General features: G+C 36.8%; 1 protein-coding gene across 12 annotated transcripts in view; it reads right to left on the minus strand.

Moving 5' to 3' along the window:
* Positions 1 to 22,384, minus strand: part of nrxn2b (neurexin 2b) — a 664,725-nt gene that overhangs the window by 47,631 nt on the left and 594,710 nt on the right. For all 12 annotated transcript variants that reach the window (XM_083532478.1, XM_083532485.1, XM_083532477.1 and 9 more), the window contains one exon: positions 6,509 to 6,680. In XM_083532478.1, coding sequence (XP_083388604.1) covers positions 6,509 to 6,680 — 172 coding nt within the window. The remainder of the gene's footprint in view (positions 1 to 6,508; positions 6,681 to 22,384) is intronic.

Here is a 22,384-nt window from a genome sequence, read left to right on the forward strand (position 1 = left end):
TGAGGAAACAGGTGCAGAGGCCAGTGTGAAATATAATATTGTTGTTTGCCATGCTATTTCAGATAACAGACTTTGCAGCAGTCTCAGAGATGATGTTGAACACACAAATTCCCATAGAGAGTAAGAGCAGAATCTCTATCCCTTAGTGAGCTTCACGGTGTTCTTTATGCAGAGTTGGTGGGCTTCTGAGACATTAAGTATTATAAAGTAGTGAATTAAAAGCAGTGGTGTGTGCAGCACTCTGCTAGCCAGATTAATACATAGATCTCTCTGCTGATTACCAAAACACTGCCAGCTATATTCATCCATTCGCACTGTCTCTGTACTATCCGGCTTAGCTATATCCTCCATATATCCAGCTACACACACACACACACACACACACACACACACACACACACACACACACACACACACACACACACACACACACACACACACACACACACACACACACACAAGCACACACATGTGCGTGCCCACAAACACACGTGCACACACATAGACACACACATATAAAAAAGTATTAATACATAGGCATACAGAGAATTTTATTTAAAACACTTTCTTCCTGCTTCCATAAAACAGTGCTTTTCAAATGATTGGTAACCCATAAATTACCATTTTTATTAAGTTACCCCTGTAGTATGCCTATTCTTCCATACATAGCATTTTCAACTCTTTCATATTCTTTGGTTTTCAGCAGGGTTGAATCAGATATGATTGAGATTAATAAAGCTATTACTAAATATTTGACTTGGGTTTCCCATTGGAAAAAATATCTGGTTTGGAAATATACGTGACCAATAAATAACCTTTTTGAAATAGAGAGACAGGTTAATTATAAAGCATAACTTTTTCTCTCTGCCTCTTCAAGGGTGTCAATAATTCTGGAGTGGACCAAATGCTTTTAATAAAGTAGCATATTTAAAAATCTATAACTGTTAACCAACCATAATCCCCTTGACAAATTCTTTGCAAAGTGTGCATGTTTTTCTAAAATTGCTTTTTCATCCGTATACAAAAAAATCAAATCAGCCTATTTACTAAAAAACATTAATAAAGGATGGTTAAGCCTTTGGCATTTTTAGCGAGATAAGACTGACTGAGGCAAGGGAAGAATGAGCCAAATACTGTGAGAAAGACGGGGAGAGAGAGAGAGAGACAGAGAGAGAGAGAGAGAGAGAGAGAGAGAGAGAGAGAGAGAGAGAGAGACGCAATAATAGTGTGCATGTCCCTGGGGAACCATCTGCCTCAGTTTATTAAGGTGACCTAAGCAGCAAAAGATTTCAGCTTAGCTTCGGACAGAAAGACAAACACTCTATGAGAGAAGAAAGACCCAAGAGGATGCATTGGACAAACAAAGCAATACAGTGAGCTCAGTAAAATCCCTGATGTCTGGTGAACGTTTTGTCTTTACTGTTTTGAAATTCGACACCAGGACTCACCAATATCCTGTTTTAGGACATTATAGGATTATAGATTAATTTAGAAAAATATCCCTTTTTAATGTATATAGGAAACTTTCGGTTCTATATACTTAATCCTGACTAAACCCAGACTAAACCCCTTATGTTCAACAATTTACTGAATAACAAACACTTAGATTTTTCTAAGAAAATCTACAAATATTTTTTATACCCAAGCCTAACCATATGGATATACTTCGTACTCAATCAGTTAGTGTTATATATTGGATGTGCTCCATCTGCTTCATTCCTGGGGTCGTTTGTGCCTCTCTAACTGGGTCAGTGTTTAATCATAATCATCCAAATGACCTCTCCTTCTTTCTACTCTATATTTTCAAGCTTTAATTTGTCTGGCGAGACAAGCAGATTTTAAAGCTTGGTTTTGCCTGTAATTTTAGAGAGTCATCCGGAGCTGTCTGAACACTCGAAAACAAGGTTTACCACTTAAAGGTATTTTGGTTTGGCCCTTCAGAAGAACATAGTAGTTTTATGTAGAACCTGGGAACAAAGTGTCTCCCTTTCATACAACATAAACATTTAAAATGGGTACATTCACTGTACATATTACTGTTGAAATGTTTATTTTCTTATTTAAAAAAGGAAATTAATACGCACATTCCTTCACCTTTTGCTTTGACTGCAAAACTATATACACACTCAGAAATATGGTAACACACACACACACACACACACACACACACACACACACACACACACACACACACACACACACACACACAGACACACAATATACAGAAATGCTTGGAGGACTGCAAATGGACTCTCAGTGATGTCAAAGATACAAAACCACCAAAACATCAAAGTTCTCAGGAGATCCAGAGGTGACAATATACTGTAAAAGAAGCTGTAGATTCAGCCTTGAGGTTCTCCTCATCCCTGATTCTTTCTTAATGCCATGTTTAACATCACAAAGCCTGAGCAGCCAGTGTCTGCCATTACACTTGCACTGTTACCGTGGAGATGTGTAGCTCGGCTGCTCAGCGATGATGGATGATGGAGCGATCGACCTTTTCCAGACACAAAATGAGAGAATGAGTGTGGACAGGCTGAGATAAGAAAGATCTCTGCCCTATCTCTGTCACTTTTTCTCTGGCCCCTTCTCTCTTTTATGCTTATCTTGCATTCTCTCACTCTCTTCCTCTTTCAATGCAAATACTGTGGTCTAATCTGAAGGCAAAGCATAACACTTGACCAAAGCTTTTTATTTTAAACATGAACCATTACAGCCTCTGTAGCAGAGCCTCTTTTCATTTACATATACATTTACGGCATTTAGCAGATGCCCTTATCCAGAGACATGAACCTTTTCCAGAGCGGCATTCCAATCACAATGCTATAAATTATATGTCATTATTGAGACATTGACCTACAAATGGGAGGTTTCCCATATTTATTAATTTTTTTATAGATATTTCATTTCATTGAAGCAACAACATGACTTTCATAAAGTAAAGAAAAAAATACAGACGGAAAATAAAATGCATGTATGGATTCACACTGCTATTTTGATTCCATGACACCAGACAGAAGTGGAAACCAGGCATAACCACATTAACTAGTCTTATTTAAACAGTGTATGGACAAAAGTTAGAACACCAAAAGATTTGTCTGAGATTTTAGAAACATCCAATCGGTTTACAGTCAGCATTCCAATTGATCCCAAAGGTGCTCAGTAGGGTAGAAGTCAGCATTCTATTATAGGCCAATTTAAGATCTTCCATTCCAGCCCATTTAAACTATATCTACATGGAGCAGGCTTTGTGCACAGGGGCATCTCCAGGCTTGAACAGGGTCTCCTAGTTCAAATGAAATTTAATGCTACTCTATCCAAATACAATTGTGTGTGTCCAAGTTTGTGGTAACAGTTTAGGGATAAGCCATACATGGCAGGAAAAGTCAAGCATGTTCATATAGTGTACAAACTTAACGGCACTAACCAGCTAATGCAGGTCTTTATGTGCAAAAAAATGTATGTTCTGAATTTCTACTGAAAATCCCTTATCTAGACAGACCTTTGTTTAAAATCCAATAGATTCTGTAGCTGTTTGGATAATTTTAAAGTCTGGTAGGTAACAGTAAGTTCCATTACTCACTAATACCTTTTTGTTTGACAACTAAATAAAACTGCATCACAATTGAATAAAGTACACTATATAGCCAGAAGCTTGTAATCTCCACTTTATCTCACCAAATCTGTAACTACAAAGTTTCAAGCACTCATTTGTCTTTGAATTCAAAATGCCTTTTAGGCAGTCACATTATTCTTCACTGGAAGAGACAGCAAGTGGTCTTACAGCTGAATGATCACAATTCCCCATAGCTTTACTCCAAAAATCTAGTGGAAGCCTTCCGAGAAGACTGGAGGTTATTATGGCAAAACAAGGAGACTAAGTCTGGAATAGAACATGGATAGGATGGTTATGTGCCCACAAATATTTACCATATGATGTATTTCTAGGGGATCAGTTATAATAGAAATCATAAATATCACAACTTCTTACCTCAAGGAAATGAAAAGTTGATTTGGAAACTGGTTTAATACAACTTAATACAAACTTTACATTCCACTGACTTAATAACTGTAATGTATTTACTTCATGCTTAATAACCAACTGGAAATATTTTGTGATAAATCATTTTGTTATTATAAAAAAAACAATTGCCTCTTGTTTTCTATTGGATCTGAGATTCTAGGATACAGTTAAACAAAGTCTGTGTGAAAGTAAACTCTAGTAGTAGTAGTTATTTATCTCATTGATTGAATGAACTGTGATCTCCTGTACTGCTGTAAGAAGGCCTCAAAATCTTGCAAACTGTAAATATTGGCACCTCTATAGTAACCTGTATAAGGACATAATTTGGGTCTTCACAAAAGGCTAAAAATATTCAAACACACACCCTTATGTACAAAACAGAATTCTCTTATGAAGCTTCCACCAGAATTATAATATCATTTGTGGGAAAAAGAAATGCACAGTTTTGGTGTGGCAACATGGAAAAATCATTTCAGTCTCAATCAACAGCAGCATAACATAAGATTTAATTTACAGTTCCAAAGATTTCCAATGGAGACCTAGTGTGAAAATAGGGTAAAAAAATGACAGACAACATCTTCCTTTTTTTCTGCAATACAGTGGAAGTAAAGTTACTGCCTCGGACAGAGACAGGGACAAAGAGAGAGAGAAGAAATATAAAAAAAAAACAGCAAAAAAACCCTAAATAAACGATGGAGAGTGTGGAGTCATCTACAGCATGGCGGAGTGTGTGTGCATTTAGGTGGGTGCATATTGTTGTTCTTGCAGGTGGATGATTTATACCAACACAGCTTGACTCACACACACGCAGCATGCATATAAAGCTCCCCCGAGGCTGCGTTCAACAGTATTTATTTGTTTATTAATACTTTCAGTGTGCAATGTTAGTCATTCCCAATTCCCGCCTACTATCTAACGCTCCACAGCATGGAAGCTGTTAATGTGCTTTCTCCGTGACACATGTATCCAGTCACTGCATCTTTTAGATTCTTATGTAGCTGTAAGAGTCATCAGAAAGCTTAGAACTCGCTAATGTCATGCTGCACGGAAGGAAACAGATGAATAAAATCTGTCTTTACAACATCAGTCCCTTATAGCGAGAATATAATCATTGATTATTGGGAAAAACATCATTTAAATCCTTTTCTTGTGTTGTGTAAAGAGAATTGTTTGTGCAACCAAAGATTTTTCTTCTCTCTCTTTCTGTTATTTTAGGACAAGACATTAGAGGTGAACAGGTTTCTTATTTTTTCAATAGAAAAATAGATTTAACACGGAATCTTTTTTATTTTTCACATAACCAGTGGGTCATTTAAATAAATATGCTTTGATTTGCATACTTAATAAAACACAATTTAGTATTTGGATGAAGTTTGAATCAAAATATTTATTTTAGTTAAGACATGCAAAAGATGAATCAATTTACAAATTGGTTTCTAAGGAAACCTTTTTTGCTATTGTGTCAACCGATAAACGTGTTTAAAAAAAATAGAAAATTAAAGTATTGATAAAATCAATTGATTCTAATTGATTAAATTTGTAAAACTTCAATAGTTGAAGTCTAAAGCAGATATTTTTTTGTTTGTTTCTAAATTTTGGCAATTTACAGATTTTTCATATATATATTATATATTATATTTTATATTTCATATATATATATATATATATATATATATATATATATATATATATATATATATATATATATATATATATATGAAATATAATATATATATGAAAAATCAGTAAATTGCCAAAATTCAGAAACATACACACATATATATATATATATATATATACAGTACAGACCAAAAGTTTGGACACACCTTCTCATTCAAAGAGTTTTCTTTATTTTCATGACTATGAAAATTGTAGATTCACACTGAAGGCATCAAAACTATGAATGAACACATGTGGAATTATATATGAAATTATATACATAACAAAAAAGTGAACTGAAAATATGTCATATTGTAGGTTCTTCAAAGTAGACATCAAGAGAATGCCAAGAGTGTGCAAAGCAGTAATCTAAGCAAAAGGTGGCTACTTTGAAGAACCTACAATATGACATATTTTTTCAGCTGTTTCACACTTTTTTGTTATGTATATAATTCCATATATAATTCCACATGTGTTAATTCAAAGTTTTGATGCCTTCAGTGTGAATCTACAATTTTCATAGTCATGAAAATAAAGAAAACTCTTTGAATGAGAAGGTGTGTCCAAAGTTTTGGTCTGTACTGTATGTATATATATATATATATACTGTATATATAAATGCTCTTGAGTTAGTGGCTTCTAGAAGACATGACATGCTTTGCATAGATATCTGAATGGCATGATGTTGAAAATCTTCAAACCTTCATATTACATGTGAGTCTACCTCTAGTGTCTTGGCTCATACAAGTTCATACAATTTCTCATAAAATCAGTTTGGTGTTACACTGCTTAACCCAAATGTATGAAAGTGTGTACGCTTCCTACCTGCTGGGAAGCGTTCGATGACCGGCTGGTTGTCCACCTGCAGTGTAGCGTTGCCGCCACTTCTAGTAAAGCGCACCACGTGATATTTGCCATCGCTCACCACCACTCCATTCTCCTCGATCGTGATGTCGTCTGTTCCCACGTTGAAGATGACGCCGACCTTCCCTCGCTCCTGAGACACAAAGAGAAAGAAAAACGCAGCTTAAATGACCTTCATTGTTAGATATAGAATCGAATGCAAAAGTGTGATGCAGATTTAAAAAGATTTAATGGCGACAGAAAAGAAAATATCACCAAAATCTTGTACTTTTTTTGTTACAATACCTTGTCTATTTCTCTCCCTTTTTCTATCATTCCCTTTCTTTTAATTTCTTGTTTTATTTCTCTGAATCTCTATTTCAGTTCTATTTTTCTCTCTCTCTATTCCTCTCAATCTCTATTTTTCCATTTCTCTTTTTGTTTCTTTAATATCATATGCATAGTTTTGTCTTTTGTTACATTTCTTTCTTTCTTTCTTTCTTTCTTTCTTTCTTTCTTTCTTTCTTTCTTTCTTTCTTTCTTTCTTTCTTTCTTTTAATTTATGTCCTGCTTATTTCATTCAACTTTTTCCACAATAATCTCTCCATCATTCTATCTATGTGTCTATTTCTTTTTTGTTGTCTCAGTGTCTCCAGGCCACTTTTAGAAATGTCTTGTCCATTACGGTTATAAGATCTACATCTCTGTATAAGTGAAATACCAATAAAACTGAATTGAAAGTAGAATGTACTGCTGTATTGATTAGTAAACTATATAAATAAAAAATCTCCTAGAATTAAAACCTAAAGCAGGTAAAGCAGTAATCCAGACGTGCTACTGAAAGCTCTGTATAAATCATTTAGCAGTAATGAATATGCCTCAGTATACTGACATCACACTCTTTTTATATCTATTAGTGTTGACAGCCACCTACTGCTTACACTTCATTATAGTGTCTCCTACTTAATCTCAAGCTGTCTTTTGACTCTTCTGTCCTCTCTCTCCTCACTCACTCACTCACTCACTCACTCACTCACTCACTCACTCACTCACTCACTCACTCACTCACTCACTCACTCACTCACTCACTCACTCACTCACTCACTCACTCACTCACTCACTCACTCACTCACTCACTCACTCCTCCTGTGCTTTTGCCCTTTATGGCACCAAAGGTCAAAGTCATTTACTGTGTTGCAATGTAAGACAGAGAACTATCGAGAGAGAGAGAGAGAGAGAGAGAGAGAGAGAGAGAGAGAGAGAGAGAGAGGAGAGAGAGAGAGAGAGAGAGAGAGAGAGAGAGAGAGAGAGAGATAAATAATTTTTAAAGTGAAAGGGGAAGATAGAGGTAGAAAAGCAAGAAGACAGATTGACAACCAAACAGGCAAATAGACAGACAGACAGACAGACAGACAGACAGACAGACAGACAGACAGACAGACAGACAGACAGACAGACAGACAGACAGACAGGTAGATAGATAGATAGATAGATAGATAGATAGATAGATAGATAGATAGATAGATAGATAGATAGATAGATAGATAGATAGATAGATAGATAGATAGATAGATAGATAGATAGATAGATAAATATAAGTTATAACCAGAGAGAGATAAAAAGCCAAGCCGACAGATAGACAGGTAAATTGATTGATAATTAATAGATGATGTAAAACCTTTGATACTTCCTAATGGCTCCATATGACAGCAAACAACCCTAAGGTTTTTGCAATACATCTATACATGAAAAATGCTTAGTTTCCAGTCTACCCCCATTTATTATTGACATTACTTGGTCTGTTTTATGAAATGAGCCATATTCATAAACCATGACACTTCAAGACATTACTTTTTATGGTTAAAGTATGGCCTTTAGGCAGGTCCATAAATATTCATGAAATCTTTCACGGGGAATGAAAAAGTGGCTAAAGCGATTAAAAAGTTATTTAATTGTGCAAATGGAAGCAGAGGTTGCTGGATAAATTAGTGATGAACCTGATCATGGGGGGTTTTATGCATATTATCTTATTATGCTACACTTTGCTTGTTATGAGATATTCCAATACCATTCACATTTTTATTCTCATAAATTCTACCGTTGGATTCCAGGAGGTTGTCATAATTTCTGCTATATACAGGAATGTAAAAGCATGAGATAAGGATTGATGTACTGTTTGTCAGAGGAAAAAGAGTAGAGCTGAGTTTTTGTTATTTCCTAGTTTTCAAGCAGTAGAAGTAAAACTGCCTTATCTAGAAGCTCAGAAGGGTTTATTGGGTAAGAATATATGGGTTTGTTGTGTTGTACTCATACATCCGGCAGGAAAGCGCAGCTCTCGCTCTCCCAGAAGCACACAGCAAGTCTGGCTCATTACGTTTGCGTTTCCTTTAAGAGTTAATCCTACCCCGCAAGGAAAACTATCTATAGGATAGAGTGCAAGAGAGGATGATAGAGACTCCATGAGTGAAAGAAATTGATGAGGTTGAAATAAAAGGAAACTTGAAAGGAAAGAGAAAAAAGATTTACATAATTAGCAGTTGTGTTCTGCAACATTAATTCCGCTTTACTATGCTATATAGAAATATATAAAAATATACTTACATACCCCAACCATGACATTTGAATGCCTGTTTACCCTCAAATCTACCCCGACTGACATTACGCTGGTATTTAAAAAGTGTTACCATCACGCTGGAACAAGACCAGTAACATAATCTTATTTACTGTCAATTAACATTAACTTTAATAAACAAGTCCTTTACTTTATTAAACTGTAATTAAATGTGATTAAATGAGTAAATTAAATTAAACCATCATCTCTAATCAAACCTACAACACATTGTTCATTCAACTACCACTATTTCCCATTAAAGATCAACATTCACCATCAAATACCATGTTAAATCAAACATATTTATTTTCAACCACCCATCAACAAACATGAAATCTACAGCTGAATGAATTAAACAAAAACCCTCACATTACAATACCAAATTCCTCCAACAGACATGTCAATTTATTAATACACAGCAACATGGAACACCACCAAACTCCAATATTCACCTACAAACACCATCATTCTCCATCTAACAATATTCAAACCTAAAATTACCAATCAATTAGCAGTAATATGCAAACCCCCACCAGCCATATTCACTGTGTGATCAACATCCACCAATAAAAACTTTCTTTCGGCTTCTCCCTCTAGGGGTCGCCACAGCGGATCCTCCGCACGTTTGATTTGGCACATGTTTTTACGCTAGATGTCCTTCCTAACGCAACCCTCCCCATTTATCCGGGCTTGGGACCGGCACTGAGGAGGCTGGGGTTGGTTCCCTGACCGGGGATCAAACCCGGGCCGCAGCGGTGAGAGCACCGCATCCTAACCACTAGACCACCAGGGAACCTATCAACATCCACCAATAAACACAAAAATTCACCTAAAGACCATGTTTTCTTAACATTCACCATAACAATATCAAATTGCATTTAAACAAAAAGCATAACCTACTTATTCTTCATCACCCAGATTTTTTACGATCAAAACATATCATTCTCATTTAATCCACTCTTGATATCAAACACTAGAAATCAAGTACAAATGAATTAATTAATCAACAAAAAGATCATTTTCCCTTATATAACACTAAAATATGGAGCAAAATGATATATAAACTCAATAGCCATATTCATTCCATCCATTATATTGTGGATATTATAACATCCACAATATTCTAATAAAATGTATTAATTTTTTCCCCAAGAAAGTACCATAAAAAATGACCAACAACACTGTGTATAATTGAACTGATATTACATTTACCCTCAAACCATACATCAGTGTTCACTCCTTAAACATTAATATACCATAACAAACTCTGGAATTTCTTTTTAAAACACCAGCATTCAACATCACTCACCAACACTCACTGACGAACTGACTCTTTGCATCCAAATTCTTCTCAATATGGGACAATGGTGGTTTAACAGTTAAGGTTTTGGGTTACTGATCATATAGTTGGAAGCCCCAGAACGGTCAAGCTACCCCTGTCGAGCCATTGACTAAGGCACTTAACCCTATCCGCACTGCGGTGCTCTGAACCCAGCCTCCTGTCCAACTGGGATATGCAAAATCTTTAGAATTTTCAGTAACACTTATTTTAGAGTTTAAAAAATACTTTATTTTGCCCCGTAAACACATTCCTTGCTAACAAGGATAAAAAAACAAGTGTAAAGGTGCTGTACGAAAAAATAAGAGAATATCCATTATAATTTGCATCATAGCAATATAAATAGTATGTAATAGCTTACATGTCAATAACAAAAACTAACTAGTCATTAACAAAAAACAGGTATTAGTTATTACTGGCTAATTTCTGATCCCTAAAATAAAGTGTTACTGAATCTATTTACCGTAGAACATAAACTAACCTTATTTAATGCACTCCAACATTCACCGATGCTCATTTACAAACAGCATCATTCGAATAGGTTAACAAAGAAATAACAAAGAAGGCAAATAATCCATATGTTACTGGTTTTGTTATCCAGAATTTTTTTTTTTATCATTTTATAGCATCCACAGGTTTTAGAGCTACAGGACGATGTAGTGTTTCTGAGTCATAGTCAAGTACTAATAATGGATTGGTTAGAAGTGTTTTGTTCAAGTGAAAACCTAGAATTTGCCCAGTGAGTGGTAAAGAGGCATTGACGTAAAGCAAAAATGTGTTTAATGGGGCATGGCCAAGACAAACTCAAAAGCACAGAGGAAGTTTTTCATTCTTTCATTTTGTCCAACGGGGCATCTTTATGACAGCTGAGCGACACAACTTGAATTGTTTCTGGAATAAAAACTTAATATGTCTCAGGTGTACCGAATCAATATTGGTGAAAAAAAAAGTTCAATTCTATTATTAAGTGGATACAATGGTTTTGTTCATAAAATAAAATAAAGCAGTGGAAACTGCATTTTTCGACATACTCCCCTGCTACACTCATACACGTATCTCAGCGTTTAACTAATACCTGGAAGGTTCAGCACAGAAAGATTCATCACTACGCCTGAACCATTCTAAAACATATTGCTTAACTTCATAATCAGGGAACCACCGCCGACCCCGATCCTCACTGACGGAAATACGGCCATCTTTAAAACATTTATACCATTCAAATGTGTTACTGCGGCTGAGCTTCTCATCAATGTTTGGTGCTTGAAGTCTTCTGTAGATATCCGCGGCTTTTACCCCTTCATTCACAAGAACCTTCACCACCACACTCTGTTCCATGCATGCACTAATGTGTCTGCAATCATGATTAACGGTCTCTGGACTGACTCGCGACATGTGCGCCAACTATCATTTATAGGACACATTAGCCACTTACTACTGCGTGTATTTAATTTATACTTGTAAAATTCAGTCCCGGTTTGACTTAAATATCGCTCCTATCACGATAAAGTACTTAACTGGTAAATTCTTGAATTTGTAGCCAGATGGTGTCAGACACTTTTTCCATAACAGCAGCTCTGTGTGCAGTTCTGGTCGTTTTTTCTTTATTTATTCTTTTATATATAAGTTTGCTGTTAATCAAATATGTGATTGCCGCATTACAACCCCCTGTTATTGATTACGTTCCTAGAACTGAACAGCTGTAGGAGTTTTATGACTTACATTTTTTGTAATAAACTGACCTTTTAGAAAACCACTGAGTAGATAGTGATATTTTAAAGAAGAAATGCTTTTGTGTGTGTGTGTGTGTGTGTGTGTGTGTGTGTGTGTGTGTGTGTGTGCGTGTGTTTTTGCCTACGTTAAAAGTGAAGATATCAAAGTGGGCTTGATGATGCAAAAAAGCCTTTAATAAGCTCTTATGATACAAAGACTTTCTCTTCCTTGGTGCGTCATTCAGATACTCACTTCATTTTGAAGGGTTTTGTTCTATTAAGTCAACACATATTTGATCATTTTATATACAGATACAGACCAGATGCTTCCTGAACAGATCTCGGAGAAGAAGAAAGTTTGCGTATTGCTCTTATGAAAATGTACTGTTCTTCTGCTTCTTCTTCTGCTTCTTCTTCATCTTCTTTTGACTTCTCCCATTAGGGGGCGCCACAGCAGATCATCCGTCTCCACACCCCCCTGTCCTCTACATCTGCCTCTTTCAACCCAACTACCTGCACGTCTTCCCTCACCACATCCATAAATCTCCTCCTTGGTCTTCCTCTTTTCCTCCTTCCTGGTGGCTCCATCCTCAGCATTCTTCTACTGATATACCCCATGTCCCTCCTCTGCACATGTCCAAACCATCTCAATCTCGCCTCCCTCACCTTGTCTCCAAAACGTCCTACATTCACTGTCCCTGTAATAAACTCATTTCTAATCCTGTCCATCGTCATCACTCCCAACGAAAACCTCAACATCTTCAGCTCTGCTACCTCCAGCTCCACCTCCTGTCTTTTACAATCTACATTTAAAATCACGCATTTAGATTTATTATATCATTGTATACTTGTATTATTCAACTTTGTTCACTAAAGGCACTGCTGGAATGCCATGTTCCTACATATCAGGTGCTCTTACACAGACAACACACACACCACACACACACACACACACACACACACCAGTATGAATAACAGCACCTGCAGGACCTATTTGAAGATAAGCCAGCTGTCGGTGTGTGTGTGTGTGTGTGTGTGTGTGTGTGTGTGTGTGTGTGTGTGTGTGTGTGTGTGTGTGTGTGTGTGTGTGTGTGTGTGTGTGTCTTATTTGTATGGAGCAGTGGTAATCTTCAGCAGTCACCTTGGCAAACTTCTAACCATCGTCTCATCCTAATAGCACTTTATCTCTCCCTCTTCGCCTCCCTTTTCTCTCCCTCTCTCACATCTGTCCGCTTTGCTTTGCTGTCCATTCCATTGCTCTACTCCTTTCCTTCCTCTGTAATCTTTTCCTCTTTAACCCCCTCTTCCTCTTTAATGTTTTGTTTGGGTGTTTCTCTGCTTGTTTGCGTCTCCACCAAGTACCAGTGAGTCATACCGAGCATGCTCAAAATCCCGGGGCGCACACCCACACACAATTTTACAAGGCAAATCGTACTAATTAAGTGAAAATAGGTCCATAAATATGAATATTTGATGCAGGTCTTTAATAATTACTTTTGGAGATTTCAGTCTTATTGACAACAGGCATTAAATTAAAGCCCTATTGTTTGCGCTTTTCACAAAAAACAATTAAAGGCAAAATCAACATTCGTATCTTTTCCATCAAATGGAAAATCGCATCGGCTGTTATTTCATTTTGAAAAGCACAAAGATGCAATTCGCACTAAATTGATTTTACTAATCTAAAAAATAAAATAAAAACAAATCAGCAAATCAGCAATGAATAGAAAAACGCATTGTGAGGAGAGACAGAGAGAAAGACGGGCAAGAGGATGGAATTAATCAGGTGGACACAAAGTCAGAATGTCCTTCAGAAATTCACCAGTGTCTCTGGTCTTTCATACACACACACACACACACACACACACACACACACACACACACATGCAAATTGTCATAACCGGCAGCATACACACTAGTATGCAATGGAGTACTAATACTTCTTATTTTTCACTTCAATCACTAGGCAGCATAAAATGGACAGGTGGATGGATGAATGTATGGAGGGATGGATGGATGGATCAATAGATAGATGCACAAATGGATGAATGTATGGCTGCTCCATTCTTTTGCATGGCATATCCCATTCAGACCACATCTTATGCTGAATCAGTTTGCTTGTCTTGTCTTTTTTATGGCCTACTGCTTCCAGCTAACCAGTTTGCTCAGGGAGGGCAAGGTGAAGCATAGAAGTGATGGACAGACAGCGATGCTGTTTTCTTTTTCCAGGAAGAGTTCCACACATCAATCCATGACATCCTACTCAGCATATGGCTGCCCATCCACCTCACTTAGCAAATTCTTACTGCCTTTTTTTCTCCATATGCCCTCCTTTCGCTTGCTCTGTCCCCATATGCGTTGATTTCTCGCATTTATTTTTAGTTCTCTCATTTGCATAGGGCTGACTTGATGCTAGCGGCCAATTCACTCTGATTTGAGGGGGAATGAGAGATTAGGCTTTATGTTGCACAGAACAGTGAGTGAGATGCAAATTACAAACAGGAATTATGGAGTTTATGAATGACCTTTTATTTAAACCACAGTACTGTTCAATTCTGATCAGAATGGTTTTGGTTTTAGGAATACAGCGATTCATTTTCTAGAACAGAAGCACTCACAGGTTTTCCGTCTCACATATCAATGCATTTGTGCTAATATATTATGGTTTCTACAATTGTTTCTGATACATTTTTTTCAAAAGAAAGTGTGTAATATAAATTGATATAAAAAAGGTTCATGTGAGATACACTATTTGGAAAAAGTATATGGACAAATGTTCTTAATCAAATATCTAATGCACAGTAAATACTTGTTTTAGTGCAAAATTGTGCTTATTAGAGGTTTAAATCAAGCACTTAAGGATTCCTCACCTCACCTACATCAGTACCTGATTTTACTTACACCCTTGTAGCTGAATGAGCACAAATGTCCACAAGCACTCTCGAAAATCTAGTGCAACATCTTTCCAGAAGAGTGGAGGAAATCTTAAGAGCAAATTGGGACTAAATGTGGAGTGCGATGCTCAAAAAAGCACATCCCATACTTGTGACCAAGTTTCCGCAAAAACTTTTGGCAATATAGTATATTTATTATCCAAATTTCAAAAGAAATCTCCAGAATCAGTGCTCGGTAACAATCAGTAATTTAACATTTGGTAATATCTGGGCTAAATACAGGCTGGTTTAGGCATGCAAGGACAGGTATCTTTTTAAAATCTGGCTAAAACAAATGCTTGTGGGTTTCATTTCAATTTGCACCTCATTTGCATAAACTATTATCAAGGTGGAGCTGTGGGTGTGTTCTGGGAGCTGGATTTTTAGATGTGTTAATCGCTATCATTTCTCAGCAGCATGTGTGCCAGATGAAGTGTTAGGTGTGGGCCAGCACTGGGTCATTACTCAATTTGTGTCATATGTTTTTTTTTCGTTTGCACTGCCTGGATTGCATTTATTAGTTATTTTTAATCTGCCTGGCATATATTCATTTGCTCAACATGTGTTAAAATGTGACCAGGAAATTCACTCCATTTTGTTTCCACATTCCTGTTCTGCAGATTTTAAAGTGATGGGTCGAGATCTGTGCACATTCTGTAGATTACTGTAACCAGCCAATGTGGTTCTTTTAAAAAATGACAAAACTAACCCACGAGAACAGATTTGCTTTAGGCAACACAACTGTAACCATTTAGAAAGCAGTTCTTTTAGACGGAATCTTGGAACCCAATTAGGGTGCGTTTATTCTGAACAACAGCACAATAATCAAATCAGAGTGCAGTCTTTTTGGCAGTAGGACTGTAACCCAATCAGTATGTAGTTCTTTAATGCAGTAGCACTGGAACCCAATCACCATGTAGTTCTTTTATTTAGTGGCATAATCAGAAGCAGTTTTTTGTATAGTGACACTGTAACCCAATCAGAATGCATTTTATTTTATAGAGTGGCACTTTAGACCAATCACCATGGAGCTCTTTTGGACAGTAGCCTGGTAAACCAATTAGAATATTTTTTTTGTTTACAGTGGCACTTTAAACCAATCACCATGTAGTCCTTCTAGACAGTAACACTGTAAACCAATCAGCACATAGTCCTTCTATACAGTAACACTGTAACCCAATCAGCACGTAGTCCTTCTAGACAGTAACACTGTAACCCAATCAGCACATTTTTTGTTTACAGTGGCACTTTAGACCAATCACCATGTACTTCTTTTAAGCAGTGGCACTGTAACCCAATCAGCACGTAGTCCTTCTATACAGTAACACTGCAACCCAATCAGCACATAGTCCTTCTAGACAGTAACACTGTAACCCAATCAGAACAGTTGATTAGATTTGTTGAATCAGTTCTTCTACACAGCAACACTGTAAGCCAATCAGCATGTAGTTATTCTAGACAGTAAAACTGTAACCCAATCAGAATGTTGTTCTTCTAGACAGTAACACTGTAACCCAATCAGCACATAGTTCTTCTAAACATTTACATTGTAAACCAATCAAAACGCATTTACAGGAAGAAATAACACTGAACCCGATCATAATTCAGTCCTTATAAGCAGTAACACTGTAAACCAATCACCATGTAGTTCTTTAGAAAAATAATACTACATGCAGTGTCCAGTTCTTCTGGTCACTGCCACTAACCAATCAGAACACAGATCTTTTGGACTATATTCTAAAATTAGTCAGAATGCAGACCTTTTGAGAACACATTTGTTTTTGGTGCCACTGTAACCACTTAGAGCAGAGCTCTTTTGGACAAAGTCTTTGCATGCAATGAGAGTGCATTTTTTTGGAAAATGACAGATAAAAATTCATGCAAATAAGATTAAATAAAACAACAACAAAAATAAGTTAAACTAATATTTATTGAATTTGTTGTCATGAATGATTGCTGCTGTCCCTTGAGTGCTCATGGCCATTCCTACATATTTATCACATCATCTGTCGTATTTGTAGTTCTGTCCTCCATGAGTGTACTGTGAAGAGGAAGTGTGTGTGGGGGTGTGTGTTTGAAATGGAATAGAACGCGAGCGTGAGAGAGGAATGCTGATCACCACAGAGTCTGTGTCTGACCTTCAGAAAGTGCAAGTGTTCCTGTTCACTCTTTTTTCCTCCCTCTTCCCCCTCCTCTCGCTCTCCCTTTTTCTCCCTTCTCCATTTTATTTTCTCTACTATCAATTCTAGTCTTGTCAGAGAAATAAAACCAAAGATTTTCTCTGTATATCTTCTCTCTCTCTCTCTCTCTCTCTCTCTCTCTCTCTCTCTCTCTCTCTCTCTCTCTCTCTCTCTCTCTCTCTCTCTCTCTCTCTCTCTCTCTCTCTCTCTCTCTCTCTCTCTCTCTCTCTCTCAATTGCTCGCTCTGTTCCTCCATGGAAAATGCAGCTGTGCAGGTAATAGAGTTTTTTGTTTCTCACTGCGACAGGTTTGATCTGATCTCAGATGTTTTCCACAGAAACATGTGATTAAAAGAATGAGAAATATTCCACCACAGCATTTGCAGAATTGCAGTGATTCTACTAATATATTATTAAGTGGTCGGAGAAATTTACTGGCGCCACGTGTTTCTGTTGCTTTGTAATGTCGTGATTTGCACACAACTGCAAAATGCTGCTTTTATAATCGTGGCACTGTGTAATCAAATTAGCCGTCTTCTTTCGACCTGCAGCCGTATTACAGTATATACGTTTACGTATTTTTTTTCTCTGCCTGTGGGTTTGACTGTCCTCTGACATCACACATGTTCCACAAGAAACTCAGTTGAAGGGTTTATTCTTTTTATCAGCACAAAGCTTTACAGACAGCTGTGGTACATAAAACGCATCCCACCTTTCATTCTTCTGTTCCTCGACCTGCTCTTCTCCATCTGTCTCACTTTCTCTGCTTTTCTCTCTGTTCTCATTCTACCTCTCACTTCTCAATCCCTCGGTCCCTTCGGCAGGTGGGTTGGGAAAGTGATGTGCCGCACTGTGAACACCCCTCTGTTAATTAAAGCTCCTGATGCCTGAAGCGAGTGTGGGAGGCTCTAATTAGAGTCTAATCATTGAAGCCATTGTAAAGGAAGGATATAGTCATGCGAGGTTAAATAAAATAACCGATATGTTTGGCAATATTGCACTTCACATGCTTCACATAATTTTTCGGATACACCAATGTTGTATATCACAGCCTGGACAAATAAATAAATGAGATCCTCAAAAAAAAAGCTGTTGTTCTCAATCATTATTAGTAAGTGAGGACAGGAACTAACTTGCCTTATGGATGTCCTGTAATGTTAAATATGATTATAAATCAAAATGTCACCAAGTCTTCTTCTCCTTTCGTCTTCTCCCAGTAGGGGTCGCCACAGCGGATCATCCGTCTCCATACCCCCCTGTCCGCTACATCTGCCTCTTTCAAACCAACTACCTGCATGTCTTCCCTCACCACATCCATAAACCTCCTCCTTGTTCTTCCTCTTTTCCTCCTTCCTGGTGGCTCCATCCTCAGCATTCTCCTACTGATATATCCCATGTCCCTCCTCTGCACATGTCCAAACCATCTCAATCTCGCCTCCCTCACCTTGTCTCCAAAACGTCCTACATGCACTGTCCCTCTAATAAACTCATTTCTAATCGTGTCCATCTTCGTCACTCCCAACGAAAACCTCAACATCTTCAGCTCTGCTACCTCCAGCTCCACCTCCTGTCTTTTACTCAATGCCACTGTCTCTAATCCATTCAACATCGCAGGTCTCACCACAGTCCTATAAACTTTCCCTTTCATTCTTGCAGATACTCTTCTATCACAAATCACTCCTGCTATCACTCTTCTCCACCCACTCCACCCTGCCTGCACTCTTTTCTTCACTTCTCTACCACACTCTCCATTACTCTGCACTGTTGACCTTCAGGTACCTGAACTCCTCCACCTTCATCACCTCTTCTCCCTGTAACTGCACCACTCCACTGCCCTCCCTCTCATTCACACACATGTACTCTGTCTTACTCCTACTAACCTCAATTCCCTCTTCTCTCCAGCACGTATCTCCACCTCTCCAGGCTCTTCTCAACCTGCTCCTTACTCTTACTATAAAATCAGAATATCATCCGCAAACATCATAGTCCAAAATGTCACTAATTAAGTTTGTCAGAAATAAAATAAAAGAAAAAAACTTTAAGGTATCAAGGAATAAAAAACTTGGGTTTTTTTTGTTATTGGAGGATAATAATGTATGTGGATTTACACATACAGAATTTTGTTTTCCTTAATAATAATAATAATAAAAAAAGACGACATAACAAGACAGCTTTCGTTAAAAAAGAAAAAGAAAAAGCCCATTACGATTGATTTATTTTTCTTCTTCACTCGTGAATATTGTGAATATTCCATTTCTCCCAGACTGCTAAGCTTAATTATACATACATATCTAACCCCATTTACTGACACTTTTGCTTTTGATAATGATTCTTATAATAATCTTGCCTCCCTTTCAGCCATCTCATATATATAAAATGAAGAAGAAAGACGAAGTGCAACTAGCAGCTTTCATGTTGGAAAAGCTTCAATCTTCAGTAAAGTTCAGTAAAGTTCACATGTCAAGAATTGTTCGAATCCCACTTTATTTATACCAACTGCAGCTTCAAAATGAGCCACATGCAAAAAATAATAATTTGTTTGAGATTTCACAAAATGTAAAAAAAATCCCCCAAATGCCCCCCAAAACACTCAAAATCTCAAATATTAATCAGCTTTAAAAGTGATTAGTTTGATGCCAAAGCTTCACCCGAGTACAAATATTCTTGCATTTTATATGTAAAAGCTCAAACATCTATGATCAAAATAATTTGACTTGAAATAAAAAACCCCACAAAAAAACACAAAATGAAGACCTGTCATTGTTTTGACTTAATAATGTGCTTTAAATTTGACAAAACTTCTTTATACAATGATTAATAAAATACTGAATTATTTTTACTTGGCTGCTTCGAGACACTGTGAGGTTAATGTGACTTAATAAATCATTATTAGGTCCTATTTTGACACAGGATATTAGTTTGAATTCTTTAAAGTAATGAGATTGTAAGTCAAAACAATTAGATCGCATTTAATATATTTTTCAGCTTAAAGTTCTCAGTCTTTCCCTGTTCAACAGATTATTGTCTGAACATACAGTAAGAAAAGCAAAAATGGTTTATTCTGCTTTTTGTCAGCATAAGAAAGTTATTATTTTGTAGTATTCATTGTAATATATTACATACTGTAGTATTTTATATTGTTATAAAAGAGAGAAAGAGACATCTTCAAATGTCCAAAAAAAGAGATGCATGTGAATGAATCGAGAGAGAGAGACGGTACTGTCTAATAAATCTATCACAAGTTGTTCTAGAACAAAACTCTTTGCACTTTATCTATATTCATCCTTTCCTTGTTCACACTCTTTCACAGGAGGTGGGAAGCTGATGACAGGGAATACAGTGCGCTGGGTTTCACAGAGACGCTGATGGCTCCGGCAACATTTCTGTCGCTTTTGCTTTATTAATCAGTTTCTAAAAAATACATGGCGTAATGTAATGTTGTGTTTTGACTTATTAAGCGAACCAAGTACTTGTTGACCCTTCAGCTTGGTGATAAAGGAAGACCATCAGCACTTGTTTACATTTATCCATAGTGGTTTTACAACAGAGCAGTTGAGGATTAAGGGCCTTGCTCAATGGCCCAGGAGTGGCAGCTTGGTGGTGTTGATATTTGAAATTGTGACCTTCCAATCCATAGTTAAATACCTTAACTCTGAGCCAATGATACATCTGTAAGTTACAATATATCTCCCTTTACAGTTTTATATAATGTTATACATTTTATTGTCCGTTTGTTTTTATAAGAGAAATGCTTGAAATCGTGTGTGTGTGTGTGTGTGTGTGTGTGTGTGTGTGTGTGTGTGTGTGTGTGTGTGTGTGTGTGTTTGTGTTGTTGGGATTGGAATGACCATGACTGTAAAACATTAGCTTGTCTGGCTACCTAAGCATCAATATGAATGCCAAATTAATATCAATATCCAAACATGGATAACAATAGCGGTCATACCTTAACCACTTACCTACCACCTCCCATGCTACCTCCTCCCACCTTGTTCCCAAGGTAATATAGCAAATTTAATGTGAAAATTTAATTAATGTTTATTTTCATAGTTCTTTAAACAATGTTCTAAATCGTTCTAAAGCAACTTTACAGAAATAAACCGATAAATATACAATATATCCCAGAAGTTTATCCCCAAGTCCATCTGTTCAGTGTTAAATGTTATGCTGAGAAATGGCCTTACTGGCTTTTTTGCAACTTTGCACACACATATGTTTGCATAATATGGGTGAACCACATATTATGGCAAAAATCTGATAATATGTGTATATCTCATGATACAACAAATCCAAAATTTGTGACAATTTGGATAATGCTGGTTTGGGAGGATTCCAAAAATCCAATTGACAGAAAATTCCAAATGGACTGTGAAGTAAGTAAATGGACATTATAGTATCCATTAAAGTAGGCATGACTAGGCAAAGTGTATTACCATTTCTGTATTGCATTGTGGGGTGTATTTTATTTATACAAATACATTTAAATTTACACTTGTTATTGCAGTTGAAGCAAACATGCTCTGTCACTGGGAATCTATTACTGTACCAGATTTCTATGTGCTACGACAGACTTTAATGTCAAAAGGTTTTAATTTGAAACCATATGCAATGTAATAGGGTATGAATGCATTTTCATTTAATATAAATTTCATGACTGTATCTAAGCACTATACTATAAATAATCAAGTCCGTAAACTTTAATTCCCAGATTGTGTAAAAGAAATTCTGCTACCCAAATAAAAGTCAAGCAGATATGCAAAGCTTGTGATTTTCCCTCTACAATGTAGAGCTGTCATACAGAAGAGTGAACAAGTGTCAACCCTGTGATTGATGCTGGATCACTCCAGGGACAACCAAAGCCTCTTTATAGTCTGTATATATACTGCATTTATTGCCTTCCTGTCATAGACTATATAAGTCTGAGAAATATGTCATGTGTGAAATAAGGTTATCGCTAACTTTGTGTCTTTGCTAACATTGCTAACAGAAATTGAAAATCACAATGCTAGTTGACATTATTTCTAGACAAAAAAGCCACCGCATCTTTCTTTGACTGTTAAGTTCAACTGTTTAACATTTTAGCTTTG

Source organism: Silurus aristotelis (genome assembly GCF_946808225.1).
Source record: "Silurus aristotelis genome assembly, chromosome: 27".
In the NCBI taxonomy this organism is placed as follows: Eukaryota; Metazoa; Chordata; class Actinopteri; order Siluriformes; family Siluridae; genus Silurus; species Silurus aristotelis.